At 39.3% G+C, this 20,389-nt stretch overlaps 2 protein-coding genes across 2 annotated transcripts; both read right to left on the bottom strand.

Annotated features, from left to right (window-relative positions):
* Nucleotides 1-15,649: 15,649 nt before the first annotated feature.
* LOC108655984 (pepsin A) lies at nt 15,650-17,135 on the bottom strand. Its single transcript, XM_018107834.3, has one exon. The coding sequence runs from the start codon at nt 17,083-17,085 to the stop codon at nt 15,802-15,804; it is 1,284 nt and encodes a 427-aa protein (XP_017963323.1). The 5' UTR covers nt 17,086-17,135; the 3' UTR covers nt 15,650-15,801.
* A 1,780-nt stretch (nt 17,136-18,915) lies between these two features.
* Nucleotides 18,916-20,175, bottom strand: LOC108657879 (lysosomal aspartic protease). Its single transcript, XM_018110531.3, has one exon. The coding sequence runs from the start codon at nt 20,131-20,133 to the stop codon at nt 19,018-19,020; it is 1,116 nt and encodes a 371-aa protein (XP_017966020.2). The 5' UTR covers nt 20,134-20,175; the 3' UTR covers nt 18,916-19,017.
* Between the last annotated feature and the right edge of the window lie 214 nt (nt 20,176-20,389).

Raw genomic sequence — 20,389 nt, 5'->3', positions numbered from 1 at the left:
TTGGCAGCAACAGCAACAGCTTCGGCTTAAGATGCGGCTATCAATTGGCAATCGTGTTAAGAGGCTCTAATAAAGTTGCACTCCACTCGCCGAGCGTTCAACGATCAACGATCAACGAATCGATCTGTTTCTGGCACTGTTATTTATCTCTTAATATATCTTACATCAACTTATGGGCCCCGGCCGCTGATATGGAAATCAACTTTGCCACTTGGCTAATCTTAAAGTTTGCCGTTTTATTGCCTCCATTCCTTGCTGCCACCCTGGCCCCCGTTCGTCTGTCCGACTGTCACCGCGATCGATAAGCGCGGCAACATAAGAAATCGATTTAAGCCAATTCTCTATAGGTAGCTGCCTGGCTGCCTCTATATCATTGGCCCCCATCTGCCAGTTACATGGAAGCTTATCATCTCACAATGCCTGCTTACAATCGCGCTTGTGCTTAACTCAACCAGATAGCCAGATGCAGCCATAGATAATTTGCACACAGCATGCGGGATACTTAAAATATCAACAGCATCTCACATTAGCGTAAGTTGTAGTTGTAGTTGAATGTACTAATATGCTAGTAGCACTAATCAGGGTTCAACCAGAGAGCAGTCAAGAACGGAGCTTGAGCTGAATTAATTTCGGAATTCGCGGACTGCTTAAAAGTTAATTAACGTCTTCAACAGAGACTTTACATATGTAAAAGTGTCTATTATATTACATATGTTATTCATGAATCTACAATAATTATCAACCTTACTCTTCTCTCTTTTCTCTTAGATATCCAAGACTAGAGTAAATAATATTAAGCCTTTTATTGAATATTTTTTCTAATATTTTGCATTCATTGCTATTAGATACTATAGCTTTCAGAGCTATAGATCCTTTAAGCCTTGGACACTCAGTATTTAGGTTCATCATATCTGAATTTTTTGATAGTTTAATAGTTTGTTTTCTAAGGTTTGTTAGATAAGTTACTAGATATCTAAAAAACACTCACAGCTGCATTGAATTTTGCATTCTCAGCTCTCTTAATCTTTATAGCTAAAATTCCTTTTAATTTCATCTTTTTAAAAATTTGAGAATCACTGTGAACTCTTTGATTTTGAAAATATCTGCTCTTTTGATGATCATATGATATCATCTCCTCATGATATATCTTCAAATTATCAAATCGTTTGGCACACTTTGCATATGTCTATAGATTTTCATATGCTAGAAGCCCTAGATCATCTGATCCAAAAATCTAATATTAAGTGTTTAGATCATTTTATAAATGTTTAGCATTTAGTCTTAGACTTTTAAATCTCTTTATCTCTACAGTCTTGTGTTTAATGCAACATCTTGCTACAATGTAAGTAATATATGATCTTCAACAAGTTCGTTATGTTAGTAGTAGTAGATCTTTTGTTAACAGTACAACCATTAAAGCGCTCTCCAATAATCTAAACTCCAACTAAGACGAACGAACTCGCCTGCTCGCTCTCTCATTACCATTCAAAGAACTCTGATGCAATCATCGGCCTAGTCTAGGCACAATCTGTGCCCAACCTCACATACGAGTTGCAAATCTTCAGGTACCTGCTGCTTATAGCTATTCCCTAGAGCATAGCACGTGCAGAAACTTCCTTCAAAGATGCTCGCTGACAAAGATCCAGCATGCAGTGATCTCCAAAGATACGTGGCAACATATTCTTGGCATAAACATTAAGGCACATTAGTTTACATGGACAGCGGGTCTTAGGACACTTCATTAAATAGCTATTTTGCATGTCTCTCCTCTCCCTCTTTCTCTCTCTGTCTATGCTACCTGCATATGAATAGCAAAACAATGCGTGTATGACCGAAGATCGATGATGGATGATCAGATGCACTGAGATGACTCAATCATTGTGCAATGCAAAAGCGAATGCGAAACGTGCGATCGCCTCGCTGATTATGTGAGATCTATGCATGCAGATAGTTTGCGCTAAAGGAAACTGGACACACATGTCTAGATCTGAGATCGTGTCCCATATGCACACGTGTGCTAATTACCTTGAAGAGAGTATGTCCAAAACTACAAAATACGAAAATCGATCGCAGCTGTTGATGCAACAGTTTCGTTATAACAGTAAATGCAAACGTACCGGAACCCAAAATCGAACAGCCAAAAACAAAAGACTGCAAATATATTCATATGTGACTAATAATATGCATGCATAAAGCTAAAAGCAATCAAAAATCAATTCATAATCATTTGCAAGGTGCAGACAAAGACAAGACACACTGAATGACGTTGGCTGGCTGACTACCATCGATCGAGGCAACCGGGTAGGCAGGCAGCCAGGCAATTCAATCAAATTTGTTATAAAACTGTGAAAGTCTGCGACAGCGATCGGAAACAGGACTCAAAGTCACATAAAGGAGCCGTTCAGTCAGCAGTCAGCGAACAACCTAGAGAGAGAGAAAGAGATTTGCATGCCAAGTTTCAGAGTCGAGAGAAGAGTCAACCATTATGCAAAGCGCTGATCGTTTTGAATACCAAAGCAGAGACGATCCGTTCCATGCATACACACAGCCATGCATCAATATCAATGCAGCAATATCAATGTCTGGCGATCAGAGGACGGGCGACTCACCGTGCTCCGTCTGGCCAACTCACGCACTGCACTGCACTGCACTGCATTGCATTGATCGACAGCAAGACACAATTCAATCATTTCAGCATTTTGGTACGTAGGACGACGATCCTGGTCTGATCTTTAGCGCTAGATTAAACGATCACAGCGCGCAGACAGTCGAAGCTTCAGAGAGCTCCAGCTACAAGTTGTACTTGATTTTTTTCTGCCTTCTTCTTCTTCTTTTAGTTTTTGTTGTGGCAGCTACTGCAATGTAAGTGTGTGTGCGTGTGTGTGTGGGTCGATCGGCTTGCTGATGATCGTGCATCTCTTTGAACCCCGTCTTCCAGCAAATTATTTCACTTGCGCCAATCGCCTGGTGGTCTCCAAGTACAACTTGATTTCTGTTTCCTCTGCTGCACTGGCAGTTTGATTTGTTTAAATTTAATTATGCATCAATATCAACGATTGCCGATCATTCGATCGTAGCAGCAAGTCGCATTGCGCGTAGGTAGCTACAAACTGAAAGACCCAAAAAAAAAACAAAAACAAAAAACAACGAGAGATCCAAAAAGACAAGACGCACACACACACACGCACACACACAGGTGAAGGTTGAAGTTATGATGGTTTGCTCCTTGGCCCTGCATCGAGTACACAATCACAATTTCTCGATCTGCCTTTGATTTGATTATCAACAACATTTGTTGACGTTCGCTGAGAAGCTGCGATCATTCAAAAAAAATACAAAGACCACAAATATGCACCGCCAAATGATGATCGATGCCAATGATCCTGCCTTATATATATACACATTTATATATATTTAACTTTCTGTGGTTTGCTGCATTTACATTTTGTACTCTCATTCCTTTTGCTGGTACGGTATAAAGCGATCAATCAAAAATGCAAACAGATCACAGAATGAAAATCACCGAGAGAATGAGAGAGAGAAAACCTCAACAACAAATTCAGAGAAGTTCAATGTTTCTTTCTTATTTTTTTTTACCTTTGACAGCAGACAAAATAGTTTACGATCGCTGTGTGTATATGGTATGTATATATTTGTATAAATCTATATGTATATCGCCAATGATCCTTGCTCGATCCTCAACAACAACAAGACTGTCACTTAGATGATGAACAGTTTGTTAGAATTTGAATTGTGCGGGGCGCATCGTAAATTGTCGCTGACTCGGCCAAAATAAACGCGGCTTTTACATAGAATATGCGCAACCAACTTATGATCGCTTGATATTGTGTTTCCCTTCCACACAAGAGATCCCAAAAGCCTTTGAACAAACATGCGATTCAATACATGTATATTGCAATATATGAGCATCATTATTTGGTGCATGAATTGATTTTCCAATTGATGGAGGAGAAGAGACTTTAAACATATATCATTGGGAATAATATTTAAATCGTACGTATATAGAATTAAATATCGCAATATGCCGATCGATCGATTTGAAGTATCGTACACTTTTTTATCTGTAATGAGAATTTTAGCAATATGTATTTAGGGTTATCCAGCTATAGATCAATTGAAGATTATAGATTATATAACTTTGTATGGCCCCGAACACTTCTGAAGAAGTTGCGCAACCTTCATATATGTTATGTTTGTTTCTTCAATAATTTCCGCTATGTAGATCACACTTTTCTCTAGAATAACACTCTTTAACACGCTCTATCTCTCTTTCTCTCTCTGTCTCTCTCTCTCTCTCTCTTTCTCTCTCTCTTTCTCTCAGTTCAACAAAATGACACAGTTTTATGCGTTTGCCTGGTTATCTGTCATTTCCGTGTGCTAAAACCCAGAGTAATGTAAATCACTTGGTTATGCAAATAAATATGAACCGGCTATAGATAGATACATATATATGATTAGAGATATGCACACATACATATATAAGGAGAGCAACAACGATATATGTAAGTGCCAATAGATTATAGATTCCTATATAGACGCATAGATAATCACTCCTACACATTCACAATTCACTTGAACAAAGTCAAGACTGAAAGAGAGGGGGGATTCTTAGATATGCATACAAATCTATATAGATATATACACATATATAGTTATATACATGTTTATATGACGCTCGTTTATTTAAGAAAGATTTTGGCGCGCGTTATTTGCTTTTTCCCTTCGGTTCGTTTTCTTTTTTTCCCTGCTTCTTCTTCTTCTCATTTATGATTTTCAACTGATATCGCTTGGTTATTTTATTTTTTTTTTTTTTTCAGGGGAATTGTTTGCACACAAATTGGTTCGTTGTCGGTTTCTTTGTTATGTAAATATCAAATATATCGCAAACGAATCGATTCGAATCGAATTGAGCCGGTTAAGGTAGTGCCCCGAGCACTTATTTCTTCCTTTCAACTGGCTGTAATGGATTGCGTGGGTGTTGTGTGTGAACAACTTGCATAACTGTGTCAGGCGTCCTCAGTCAGACAGTGACGATTACGGTACGTTCAACCACAACAACAACAACAACCACTCAAAACAGTCAAACAGTCAACCAGGTAAGCAACCCACCGGGCGCTGTGTCAACATTTGCCGAGTGTGTCAAACGCGCGTCGTCCAATAAGCCGCAGCACAATTTAAATCAATAAATACTCGCATAACATATATCTACATATAGTATATTTACATACATACATATACATACATATATGCATATATTGTAGATATACATGTGTACAATATATCGAAAAGGAACTCTCTGTGATAAGCTGCTCAACTCTATATCCTCACTCTTTCGCTCGCCGTCTCTGTTTGCCCACCTACAACAGCACGTCATTATCATTAGGACACTGCGGCCATATATCACATTGAGCGACAGACAGGGCCGAGCGGACTGAACTGACCAGACTGGGCCAAAAAGTCAGTGCCAAGTCTCGTAGCTGTCCCGTCAAGCGAGCCAGTGCCAGTTGATATATGGCTCACCCGCGCCTAAATTATGGCCCAAACTGTGCAAATAGCCGCCAGCAGCTCGAGGCTATAGACAGACGCAATTGCAATGCGGGGGCGAGACGGCGATTGAGATGGCAGCATACGGTTCTCTTTCCGAGAAGGTGTCTAGATGCAAACGCTTCCAGTCTTCTGAAACACTGCAGATCGATCAATTAAGCGATCGTTGGCATCGTTCGCCTTATTTGGCTGATCCGCAGATATATCGCCATAATGACGCAACTTCATCTAATGCAGTTCGCCCCTGCTGCGACTGATCGTAATTGAAATGATGATCGCCAAGCAGACAGCCACAGAGAGAGAGTGAGAGAGAGAGAGAGAGAGAGAGTGCGAGATCAAGCCATGTGGCACAGTGGAGCCAATATCATATCATATCATAGCTCAGGATATCATTTAAGGATACAGATCAGCAGATTTACAACTATACACGATCAATTATTTGTCTGTAAAAACTAGACCTCCAGGGATCCACGAAACTTTTTGAAGATCGACTTAAGGACCTAAGAAAATAAAAACTTTTAGTCTTAGTTTAATTTTCCTTAAGAAGTTATTCTTTTTAGACCATGGCTATATATCCATAGATCCATGAAACTTCGTAAAGATCTACTTAAGAACTTAAGAAACTAATTATCGAATATTCTGCTTTTTTACATAAAAGTAAAACTTTTGTCTTAGTTAGATTTTCCTTAAGAAGTTATCCTTTTTAGATCATGGCTATAGATCCATGTATCCATGAAACTTTGTAAAGATCGACTTAAGAGCCTAAGAACCTATTAAGCGAATATTCAGCTTTTCTTACAGAAAAGTAAAACTCTTAGTTTGATTTTTCTTAAGAAGTTATTCTCCTTAGATCATGGCTAAGAGTTATAATCAGTGATTATAAGCTGTTCATATAAACATCGCTTATCAGAAGAGAACCTGCTTTTTCATATCAATAGAGCTCCCAAACCCATCTACTCTCACTTCAATCGTTTCTCTTTAGGTTTCATGATTACTTAGCTAAGCTTAAAGCAAAATCTTTCACAGTCGAGGCTCATGGCGAGTATCTGGTGCACATCATCTTAATTAAAGCGATCTGTAAGAGTTTGTGATCATTTGTTACTTGCAATCAACTCAGACCTCAATCGCTTTTTAGTTAACACCATTTCTAAGCGCGATCGATCTCTCGATTCACATCTCACTTGTAATCAATTTATAGCTAAAGCGAAACGTGCACGATCCATCGATCGATCACTGAGCATTGGCAACGCAGTTTCCACTAGCTTCACAAAAATAGATCATATGCGAACGGTGTGCGTCGATCGCTAGGGATTAAATTTATAATTAGTTTGACAAAGTACGGACTTAGCAGCAGCCCGATTGATCCGCAGCCATTGTATTGAGAGAACCTGTTGTCCTCTTTGGCTTGCGTGCAGCCAAGTGTATGCTATTTATTCCAGATCACTTGATCGTGCACTACAATAGTTTTTGTTGTTCATCTTGCTGATGTTCTTGTTGTTGTTGTTGTTGCTGTTGAACTTTGTTTAAGCTTATGCCTTATGATATTCATTATGGTTATATTATTGTTTTAAGCGCTCATTCTCTGTGTGTTTGCTTTGTACGCCCACTGTGCCGCCCTTTTGGCAAGAGAGAGGGCGAGGGCGAGGCGAAGAAGACAGTGGACTGACAGACACAGCGTGTCGTCGCCTGAAGCTAGTACAACAACAGAGCCATTCGTCTGCCGTCCATGGCTTGTCCTCCTGCAAAGAGATCTATCATCAGAGCATTGGCATCGGGGCATCGGGGCATCGGCTTGACGGCATAAAGGTATATATGTATGCATGCTGCACCGATCGACGTCGGCGACATCAACCGTCCGATCGAGAGAGCCAAAACGGCAGTCAAAACTCTGTCAGACAGTTTGTAAACAGTTTTCAAAGTCGAGCACATCACATGGGGGCAACACAACACATAACATCGCGATAAAGATGCGCGTTTTTGCTTTAAGCCTAAGACGCGTCGACTTAGATCAACAGCCAGATCAGTAGGCAGACACAGGCACAGACTCTGCGCTGGCCAGTTCAAGTAGAAGGAAACGGAATGAAAACTGTGTCCAACATTTGCGCCATTATAACTTTATCGCTTTTGGACAGATTGTTGGCCATGACGGCGGCCTATGTCCACATCTCACCGCAGTCTGCAAGTGAGTGATGTACCTGCTGCCAGCCAGCCAGCCAGACAGACAGACAGTCAGACAGACAGCCAGCGAGCCATATTGCCAGCCTGTTGCTTTCCTGATGCCTGATGATCATGAAGGCTTAATAGCATTAGCCTTCTTGTAGCTTTTGTGTCTGCAGCAAGCGCGCTATGCTCTGGCTAAGCGCACAGCGGGCATTGTCAATAAAATTTGAAATACCCTGTAAGCAATTGTAGTGCTTAGACAAAATGATCGACTAGCGAGCTATATATAGAGAGAATATCGTTTAAAATATGTACATTTACAGAGACAGGGACTTCTATGTTGAGTAATTATAGGCGCTAGAGTTGACCAATGAAATATGGGAACTTTAAGCGCTAGACTTTATAGAACTGATGAACATGCATATGTACTTGGTATGGATATAAAAGAGATATATAGACCCACTATAATTGAACATGATATCTACTACTAATAGAAACGAAATTTTCACAACATAGTAATAATAATTCATTGTTGATTAGTAATAAGAGTTATTCCTATTTTATAAAAAAATAAAAATAAAATAAAATATTAAAACAAATGAAAATCTTATGAAATTTAATTTATAGCTTTTTTTAAGCCATTGAAAAATCTAAAAAAAAAAATTGTATACATCAGCATATATATGCTTGATATAAAAACTATGAGCGCTATGTGTTAGACTTTTTATTAACTCTTCATTTCACATCAGTCTATGCCATATAACTCCATTCCAATAATCCTCTCCCTTTACAGGATAGCTAGCTAGTCCAACTCCACTCGTAGCTAGCGCCGTTTTGGCTCATCTGTGTTGGGGTTTGTTTCTTTTTTCTCTTTTCTTATTTTTGTATTACACTGTGCAGCCTTTTGTCAGGTTTCCATCAACAGTTTTCAATCTTAGGGAGCTACTTGTAATTGCTGCCGTTGCTGCTGTTGCGGCTGCTGTGCAGAGATTATTAACAGTGGCTTTTAGACTGTGGCTCAAGCAGCGGCAGCTCTTTAAAAACCCATTTAAGCTTACAAGCTTGTTAAGCTTGCCCCAAATCTTCCCAGGCAGCAGGAAGTGGCAGCAGCAAAAGCAGCAGCAGCAGCAGCAGCAGGAGGAGCACAAATGCTTTGGCTGCTGTTTAATGCAATTTCACGTTCGGCTTTTTATCGCCGGCTAAGTAGCCACTAAACGGCAGCTCTTTAATCTCAACGAGTTGGCGCACGTAAAGAGCCACAAGCTTTGAAAGAAAGGCTCACTTTCTTTACAGAAATATGAGCAATATCGCCTTCATTTAATTTTTTTTTTTTTTTTTGTGTTTTTTGTGTTTTTTTTTTTTTTTTGCCCTTTTGGCTGCGTTGCGCCTACCTTGTTAAGAACTGGTCCACTGGTTGGCAATGAGTGGTGCAGCGGTGCGTGCCGCCAATCGAACATGCCCACAACCTGCTGCCTGGGATGCGGCTGCCGCTTAACAAGGTGAGATTCCAGCATCCATTGAGCTTTATTTTTAGTTTAACGCTAAATTAAACCATAGCCCCGCCGTTCGAGCACGGCCAATCAACTGAGCACCTAAACCCCCCTCCCGGTTCCCGGATAATTGTGGATTAAATGCATCGAACGCTGCGAAACCAAAATCTGATTAAGAATATTTCAATTAGCAGCGTTGCCTTTGGCTGCACCCAACCCCCCAAGCCCCAATCCGCTACCATAAGCATGAGACTACTCCTCTCATTATGGAGGCTGGCTGGAAGAAAGTTGAGCCCGATTCCGCACAAAATGTTCGTCTCATATAATTTCGTTGTTAACTCTTCGCTTATAACCTACATATGCATGCATACACACACACACATACTCATACATATATACATATATTTTTTGATTGATTCCCAATGCATTTTTGCATGCTAATTAAGTCACTAAGATGAATCCCTTTTTTGTGCTCACTGAGCTGCCCCAAATGAGTTTATTTGATAAATTGCTAATTTATGTTGGAAATTTCTTATGAACATCGATCTAGATCTTGGCTTAATAGATTTTGTTTTTAGTTAGCCGAAAGAATCGATAATATCTTGAGAAAATGATCGAAAAAAAAAATAAAACAGAAATATGAGATATTCGCAGAGATAAGATGGGTTGAGGAATTAAAGAACTTACCGGTTGTAGAGAGAAAGAGCGCATTAGACTGCAAATTACAGGAAAAAAGAAACAGAGAGACATAAATGACTGGCAGATGCTCTATAAAATAGTCAGTATATATATCATATATATATTTTTCAAATATTTATTTAAATAAATGAATATGAACATATTTTTGATAAGGCAACTTGACTGAGTCAAAGACGATTCATCGATTTATCTTGTAAGCTAGAAGCTTTAGATAGAGACGAAATATTTGAAATATTTTAAACAAAGCAGTAAACATACTATAATTGATAAAATTTTGGTTCAATTGCGCACATGCTGCCATATTCCAGATTATAGCTAAGTTAGATTATATTTACTTTTGAGGATGTTACTGTATTTTTACATTTATTCTACAGCGCCCAACTCTAGCTTACAGACTTTAAATTAGTGTCAAATCATATCATAATATTATCTTAAAATTATAAAGAATTTGACGGAAACAAATTGAAATTATACCTCAACTTTATCTCAGATTTGGTTTTAAAAGAATATTATGTAAAATATATTTTAGCGCTTTATTCAAGACAAATCGATTTCATAATACTCAACAGTTATGAGCTATATAATCAAATATATATATACATATATATATATATATCAAATTTCCTGTGTCTTATTAAGGCTAGACTCAATGTTTTTAATTCCTAGTTATATCTGATACATATTATACACATACACATATAAAAACGATTCGAAATAGAAATCCAAACTTTCCCTTAAATTAAAATGGTCCTCCGCATGGGTTTTTATCATTTCCATTGCATTGGACCCTTGGGGCTGACTTCTGACAGGGCAGCCGCAGCAGCTACTGTTGCCTGCCCATGCCAGCTACTATATGTATATATATGCATATATATATAATCAAGCTGATCATCGTGATCATTATCATCGTGACTTGTCCAAATGATGACCAAAATTATGCCATAAATGCCAAGGCGAAATATAAGACCCAACAAAAAATATAAATAAACACAACCAAAAATGTAAAACTTCAACAAAATCATGAATCCTCGTCGCTTTCAACGCGCTTTCGAGGTTACAGGAGTACCGAATGAAAAAAAGACTCGTAATCGTAGTCGTAATCGTAAACGTCATCAAAATCGCGCACTGATCTCTCAACTATATCATAATCCCAGTGTCTGGCAATCAAGCCATCAAATTCCGAGCAACGAAAAAGAAAAAAAAAAAAAAACATTAAAGAAAAAACACTTTCATTAAACTAAATTTTTATTGTGCCACCAAAGGCAAGTTTATTTAGCTCCATTATAAATTTGCAAACGGGTATGCTGTTTTTGTGGAAGTCTATGCAACAAGCGAAGAGTCTCCTAATTTCTCATTAAAAATATATAAAAATCCTTCTTATATTGCAGTGAACTGAAAGTGCGATATATATAAACTCATAATTTCCCAAAAATCGATTAATATCGATTTTTTTTGTTCGTAGTATAACATGACTATTCGAGGTAAAGATAATATATTTGAAGATTTAGATTTTTCGATCAGTTTTTCCGTGTTCAGGGTATCTCGTAGTCCGGCACTCACGACTAGAGTCGCTCTGTGAGTTGTGCATCTTTTTGGCATATTTTTGGAGTTCAGATGGCGGCTACCATTTATGGCGGTCAACTATAAAAGTTTGACCCAGTTTCGGACGGGACAAAATTGCTACAAATTACACATTTTTTCGGGGCGCAAAAGTGTGCCGCACACACGCGCGACAAGGCAGGGGAGACGAGCAGACAGAGACGAGCAGAGCGCGAGGTAGAGGTTTAAGGCAGCGACAGAGGGAAGTGCTGGGGGGACATACACTTTTACTCATTCCAATTAAGTTGCAGCGCGATGCAGCAGATTAAAGTAAATAATATCAATAATAATTACAGCAGCGGCAGCAGGCAACAGACAACAGCAGCAACAGCAACAACAACAACAGCAGCAACAACAACTTCAGTAACAGCAACAATAAGTCATAAAGTGTAATCACTTAAAGACGAAGAGGAAGACAAATGAAACGTGTTATCGTTTATCGAAATGCTACAGTCGGGAAAGCTCTGTCCAATTCGCGTCGCTCCTTATCGCTGTTATCCCTTTGATTTATCTCCCCACTCACACGCCGCACTAATTGCATTCATAATAAACAATTTCACAATTATTACAGCTACAACAACCGTAGCGAGACAAGTTGGCAGCACTGGCCCGCAATTTATCGATTGTTCCTCCCCTTTATCAGATGCTACGTGCTTCTTATTAGCTTTTCGGGTATACGCTTCGCACGAGTCTCTAGATTATGACAAGGAATGTAAAACACCTGGAATAGGCGTGTATCCCATATCGCGTATCCCATATTCCATATTCCATATTCCGTATTCCGTATCCTATATCCTTTATCCTATATCCTATATCCTATATCCGAGAGCCTATATCCTAGATCCGATCTATAGCCGATCCGAGAGCCGAGATCCGAGAGCCGATGAGCCGATGAGCCGAGAGCCGAGAGCCGATGAGCCGAGATCCGAGAGCCTAGAGCCTAGAGCCGATAGCCGATAGCCGATCCGATAGCCGATAGCCGATATGCCGAGAGCCGATATCCGAGATAGCCTAGAGCCGAGAGCCTATATCCTATATCTATAGATCCTTTCCTATATCCTATATCCTATATCCTATATCCTATATCCTATATCCTATATCCTATATCCTATATCCTATATCCTATATCCTATATCCTATATCCTAAATCCTATATCCTTATCCTATATCCTCTATCCTATATTCCACCTTATCCTATATCCTATATCCTATTATCCTATAGCCTATATTCCTAGATCCGAGATCCTATATCCTATATCCTATATCCTATATCCTATATCCTATATCCTATATCCTATATCCTATATCCTATATCCCATATCCTATATCCTATATCCTATATTCCACATTTAATCAGTTTCCAGCCCTATATCCGGAAGACTATATCCTCTTTGTCTCTTCTCTAGATCTGTCTTCTCTTCTCTTGTTGCCCCTATTCTGGCTGCTTCTTTTTTTCATCCCTCTGTTTTCGTAGGCCAAGTGGATGAGGCGACTCTTATCTGTCCACTGAGAACTGCGAAATTTTACAATACAAAAAGTGCAACAAACAAGTTGGTAACCTTATCAAGGCATTAACATCTGACAACACAGACGAAGACGTACGTTCTGACCGACTGAATGGATGATGCCAAAGAGCTTTGCCGAATAGTTGCAAGCTTATTTACATTTAATTTGCATATTTTAAAGGGTATCAAGAGAAACACACACACAGAGAGTAAGATAGGGAGTGAGAGAGGGTGACATGAGTGAGAGAGAGCAGGATATCGTTTAAGGATTTTGCATATTTAGCTGCCAATATTCGAATATATTAAAGTCGAAGCTGCGTTGCCAAAGATTTGCCAAGTGCCTAAATGCAATGTATACCAGTTGCAAAATGTTAGTTAAGAATTCTAAATAGATATATGTACATATGTATCATTAGAAACGAAAATGAGAATCGTTATAGAACAGCTTTAAATCATTTCGTGTGTGATTAATGAAATTATGAAGAGAACAACTATAAATTATGTAGCACTTCTCTATTATACTAGTGTTATACATGTGCTGTACTATTATACTACCATTGAAGATAAGTTGTATTACTTTTATACTATTACAGTACTATTATACAACTGTTATACTACTTTTATATTAGACTACTGTTGTAAAACAATTTTAGGCTAACTACTATTACTAATATAATACTGTTATATTATTATTTGTTATACTGTTATATTATTATAGAACTTTTAAGCCATCATTTTATTGCAGTTATACTCCTAATAGTGATCTTTTATTATACTAAGCAATTACTAAAGAAAATACTATACTACTGTGCTAATACTTTACAGCGACTTTTACTCCCCATCTTCTTGCATTACATCTTTGTTAATAACTATTATTTCCAGCTATAGATTATAGCACTTATGTATACTAACATTTTTGCCAATGGCTATTGCGTAGCCCAAGAACTAACGAACTATGCAAATACGCACAATTTGCAGATCAAGCAAAGCGACAAAGCCGTTATCAAAGATGTTTTCATTTGTTGCACGTGTGTGTGTATGTGTGTGTGTTTATGTCCATGTATGTGTGTTTATATCTGTGTTTGATTGCTGCAGATCTTTTGTGGTCTCGCGGCAAAAAGTTGTTGCATTCGCTTATCGAAAATGTTGTTCTTGGATGTTTCTGTTGTTGCTGGCTGTTGTCCTGCTGTTGTTGTTGCTGTTGTTGTTGCTGTTGTTGTTGTTGCTTAAGCACACATTGATAATCATTAGTTAAGTTGTTAACTGATTTCGTTTAGAGATTTGTCAAGACCAAAAGAACCAGCCAAACGGTGTCTGGCTCAGCTCTTCTTCTCCACTTAACTTTTTCGCTTTTAGCAAATATTTTAATGTGATTTATCGACAACAGCTACAACAACAACTGAGCCGAACAACAATAAATCAAGCACTCTGGCAACTCTAATGAGACAGATTGCTCCAAGAAAGAGACAAGAGAAGAGAGAGAGAGAGAGGGTAAGAGCGACAGATCATAATCTCAGATCCATGCTACAGAGCTCAACTCGATCTTCTGCTAAAGCTCGGCAGATATAGGGCCGCCTGGTGGTCCCCTCAAATTACAACAAATGATATTTTATTGCTATTTGATGAGCTTCGAACTGTGCAATTGCTTGGCCAATAAATTTTCCAACAAGCTGACCGAGCATCCAGCCAGCTAACCAGACCGGCAATTGCACTTATTAAAACCCCCAACGCTCATTAAAGTTTTGCTCGTTTGTTCTTTGGCCCACCAACAACGTTTTTCGATCCATAAGATATATATGTATATATATATGTATATATTGCATTTTTTGTTGGGTGTGGGAGCTGCGAGTGTAGTTCCTAATCCCTGACAACAGTAAAAAGTGAGCTTAAATGCGCAGAGTGCACGACTAGACTATACCCTGGATGCAATATGCTGAAAACGTTTGCAGCATCTTTTAGTTGAAGCTTTTACAATCTTTGAAAGAACTTTAAAATAAAGTTCGATTAATCGACATTGTTATCGAAATATCAAAATGGTACTAGATTAAATACAAATGTATTATATTATATTTATTTATCTATAATCGAATTGCTATCTGCTATCACACATTCTCAGTGAACTATCGAACCGTTGCCAACTGACAATATAGGGTATCCAAATAACAACACATAAATAATGCGTACATTTCGAAGTTCAGCAACTGCAAAAATTCATCTCTTACTTTGCTCTTCTTTTTTTTTTACAATAAATCACGCTCAACGGCGGCCCAATTAAGCGCCACAAGAAGATGAAAAGAATCTGCAGTCCTCAATTTGTTCTGGCTTCAGTTTCTTTTTTTCGCCCTCTTCATTCGTGTGCAACGGTTCCCGTTTCCAGATGCAACTCAATCAGCTGACGATTCAAGAGCAGATCATCCCAAAAGCCAACAAAAAGTGATAAAAATTATGGCAATAACTCAAGCAATAAAAGTAGCTCTAGATATTATTTAAAAAAAATATTGATTTTTTGCAGACTAAGCTTTTAGATCTTTGAGGTCTTTTGTATCTAATGATTCTACATAAGATTTTACGCAAAGATCAATTGATCTTAAGGTTCATCTCCTCATACAAGTCATCAATGCCCATAAGCGTCTATTGATATCTTTCATTTCATTTGCTTAGCATATGTAAATACTTTATTTCAGATCGATATTACTGCATATTAGATCAGTACAGAGATTTATGATAATATTTTAACAAAAAAAAAAGAAAAAAAGTCGAATAATTAGATACGTAATACTCTTTCAGTTGATGCAGTCCAAGACCTTCCAGAGCACAGCTAACAAAGCAGCGAATTCGAGGAGACGCAACTGCTTCAGGCTCGACGCCCCACCGCCCATAGTATAGTTCATTCCATTGACTGAAGCGAATCCAATGCGATTTTTGCCCAAATCAAATTCCGAGTAATATTGCCCCAGAAATACATCGCCCAGAATCCAAAACTGTGTCTCCATGCCGCTAATGCCGAGTAGACAGCCGTCCTCCATTGGAACGATATACGCCGAGTTGGGCACACCAAATACCTTTCCGCCAATGCTAAACAGAAGAGTTGGCATATTCGATGTATTTGAGCAATCAATGGTATCATCCGAATTGACACCCAGCAAAACTTTAATCCGTTTATAGATATCCATGGGTGCCATTAACAGTGAGGTGCCCGTATCGGCAATAGCCGCACAATTGGTGCACAAAATTTGACCATTTATTGAAGCACTATCCACATTGAATTGCCAGTAATTCTGTTCGGTAATATCCGCATAGGACATGCTGCCTTTATATAGTGATGGATCCGATCCACCAAATATCAATTCACCGCCCTGCTGTGAGGTGCCGTTCCTTGCCAAATAGAACGAGAATACGGGATTTGTGATCAGACCCTGTGTCAACATATTGTAAAACGGCGGCACCACATTATTGATGGCCAAGCTCGCATAGGCCAAACCAAAAATGCCATCGAAGCCGTCATACAGAAATGTATTATTCTGTTCAGTGGTGGCTAGGCCAAATGTCTGATTCGTTACCACCAGGCCACTCACATTGATCACATCGATTCCCAGAAAGCCGGACATGCCACCTTTACCGTATTTCAATGTTATCATCTCATTGGTATACGTATAGGTGGTCGACAATGTCGGATTGAAGCTCATGTGATCCTGGCAAGCTGGGCTCGCGCATTGAATCGACGGCACCCACAGATTCGATGAGCCCGTATCGAATAGTACATTAAAGGTCTGCGGTGGTGTTCCAATTGTTATAACGCCATAATACTCCATATTCATGTCGTTCACTAGCTGCTCCTTTGGCGCACTCGTCGTGCTCGTCGTTGAGTTCGCTGAGCTCCCACCATTTGCGGGTGCCGTGGAAATAGCTGACACTGCACTGTATTTGGTACGCACATACGCCACCTCGGCCCTAATGTTGCCTCGTGTCTTCACAAAATTCTTTTGCCTATAGATGGGTATACGATGCAGGTGGGCGCCGGCTTGCACCAGCACCAGGGCGTACAACAGGAGCATTAGCTTCAGCATGCTGTTCCAATTACTATTTTATTTGCTATACTAAAGTTGGAATGCCAGATACCACGCACTTTTATATGACCGGCGCTTGTTTGCTTATCGCACCGGGCAAATCAATCAAATCGCTGAAAATCTGTGACATAGATAAGATTGCCTATATCGTAAAAACTTAAAAGAGAAACTCGTTGATGGCATTTTAAGCGCCCCAACAAAGTCCCCCAAAAATGAACTAAGAGAGTTGGAGAGAAAGAGAGAGAGAGAGAGTGTCAAAACAAGTGACTCGCATAGATACCGCGTGCCTAGGCTATGAGTGGATATAAGAAGCTAGATACTATAAACTTCATTTATGAATATAGTCAGGCAAATTTATGATTGACTGAAGGCCAATCTGCTGCTTTTATAGCTAATAGGAGTAGGTAGACTGTCTATGTGACTGTATTTCGATTGAGTGATTGATTAGTTAAGTGATTGACCGATCCATTTATTGACGGACTGAATTACAGAGTAATTGAATTTGTGTTTAAGCAGTAAATGAGTAATTGATTGATGTTTGATCGATGATTGACCGGTGACTGATTAATGATTGATTGATGATTGATTGATGATTGATTGATGATTGATTGATGATTGATTGATTAACGATTGATTAACGATTGATTGATGATTGATTGATGATTGATTAACGATAGATTGATGATTGATTGATTATTGATTGACGATTGATTGATGATTGATTGATGATTGATTGATTATTGGTTGATCGTTGATTGATGATTGATGGATGATTGATTGTTGAGTGGTTGATGATTGATTGATGATTTATTGATTATTGGTTGATGGTTGATTGATGATTGATGGATGAGTGGTTGATGATCAATTGTTGATCGATTGATGATTTATTGATGATTGATTAGTGATTAATCAATGATTGATTGATGATTGATCGAGAATTGGTTAATGATTGATTGATAATAAATTGCAAATTGACTTATGATTGATTGTTTATTGATTGATGCTTGATTGAGCAGCCTAAAACTGACTGATTGATGGATTTAATTATTCATAAATGATCTTTAGACAGGATTGATTGACTGATTGAAAACTGTATTGTCTACATGATATTACTTTTTATCCGATTGAACAATAAACTGACTCATTGAATGGATGAAAAACTAAATTACTAATTGTTCATATAGATTTAAAAAATTTGATTTACATTTACATACACAAGTGTAGCTCTAATACACCCTTCATCTGGGCCGCTCACAATACAGGGTATCTTTCATATCTAGTAGCAAAGCAATTAGACAACGGCACTGCAAACGGTCAATTCAAACTGTGTTTGTCATCATTGATGACGTGGCACTAGAGGCACAAGACACTGCAGGGAGAGCTTACTCAGAAGTCTTCATAAAACTGAAAACGTTACAAAAGTTACCAAGGGGAAATCATTTGGCACGGAAGCCAAAAAAGTTTTTTGCAGTTTTATGTTAAATGCTCAATAAATAATTTATTTCCGATCACAAATATCATATAGCAATGCAAAATTTGATAAGGATGAATCGCATTCGATTTGGTTAGCGAAAAGGCTGAGTCGGAAGGCTATAATAAAAAATTAGATAGCATTAGGCCTACAAAATTAGAGACCAAAGCCAACATTAAAAGATAGCTGGGTAGGAAAACTCGTATAGATCAACTTATATTTTCATAGATAGAAAATTATCTATAAAAAAAATAAACCTGCTTGATTCACGAACAGCAAAACGAAATACAGATTAAAGCAACATTTTTTTGGTTTTTTTTTTTTATAAATTAAACGAAAAAAAAAAATAGAAACAAAAATTGATATTACAAAATATTATAGATACACGTTAGTCCAGACTAACTGAATATAATGCTCTATGATATCACTTTATTTGCTTTCACGGAAGGTTCGTTTACTGTTTAAGCGACTGGGGCGAAGCCAATGCGGTTGTTGCCCAAATCGAACTCGGTGTAGTACTGTCCAATGAAGACATCGCCCAAGATCCAGAAGTCGGTGCCCATGTACTGGAAGCTCGACATGCACTGGCCGTCGGTCTGGATGATGTAGGCCGAGGGGCTCAGGTCGAAGTTAGTGCCGCCAATGTTGAAGGTGATCACGGGCAATGAGCTGACGGTGGAGCAATCGACAAGACCCTCATCATTGACATTGAGGACAGCATTCAGCAGCTCGTAGGCGTTGGCTGGAGCCACCAGCAGAGAGGTACCGGTATCGGCAATAGCCTGGCAGTCGTCGCACAATGAGTAGCCCTCAACGGAGGCACTGTCCATGGTGAATTGCCAATAGCCCTCCTGGGAGATGGGCACATAGGTGAAGTCGCCGCTGTACAGAGAGGAGTCGGAGCCGCCGAAGATCAGCTCACCGCCCTGGCTGGAGGTGCCATCGCGAGCCAGATAGAACGAGAACACAGACTGATCAACCAGACCCTGGGAGACCATGTTGTAGAAGGGTGGCACAACATTGTCCTGAGCAATGGACTGATAGCCCATGCCCAAAATACCATCGAAGTTGGCATTGTTGAAGTTGGTGCCTGGCTCATTGGTGGCCTCGGCAAAGGTCTGCTTCTTGATGGACAGTCCATTCACATCGACAGTATCGATGGACAGGAAACCGGAGAGGCTGCCGGAGCCGTATTGGATGGAGAAGGTTTCGCCATTCGACTCGTAGGTGGAGGAGGCGCTGGAGTCATACTGGTTGTGCACCTCGCAGGCATAGCTGGGGCAGTTCTTGGATGGCACCCACAGATTGGAGGAGCCCGAATCGAACAGTACCTTGAAACTCTGTGGGGGAGTGCCGATGGTGATGGCACCATAGTAGGCCATGTTCAACGAGTTGGAGAGCTCCTCCTCGACAGCGCGACCCACTGGCAGGCCATACTTGGCACGCAGATGGGAGAGCTCAGCCTTGATGTTGCCACGTGTCTTCACGAAGTTCTCCTGCTTGAGAACGGGCACGCGGTGGAGCTCGGCGCTGGCCACGGCCAGGACCACAGCAAGGACTGTGATGGATTTCAGCATATTTTCAATTGGTGTCTACTAAATTTCGACTAATTCTAGACGGGTGCTTAGTCGGGTATTTATAGCAAAACGAATTTACTATCTATCCCACGATAAGATTGTTAATATCTTTAAGCTGACGAATTGCAAATACCAGCAAACAACAAAATTTAATAAAATCGATTGCCTTCACTATCTACCAGATTGCTCACTCAACAAATGACACTCGATAGCTTCTGCGGCTCTCTGTATCACAAAATATATATTTGTTCTAAGA

The sequence above is a fragment of the Drosophila navojoa genome, chromosome X (genome assembly GCF_054131105.1).
Source record: "Drosophila navojoa isolate 15081-1374.11 chromosome X, UAZ_NAV_1.0, whole genome shotgun sequence".
Classification (NCBI taxonomy): domain Eukaryota; kingdom Metazoa; phylum Arthropoda; class Insecta; order Diptera; family Drosophilidae; genus Drosophila; species Drosophila navojoa.
Note: the sequence above shows the minus strand (reverse complement) of the source record. Positions and strands in the feature narration are given on the sequence as shown.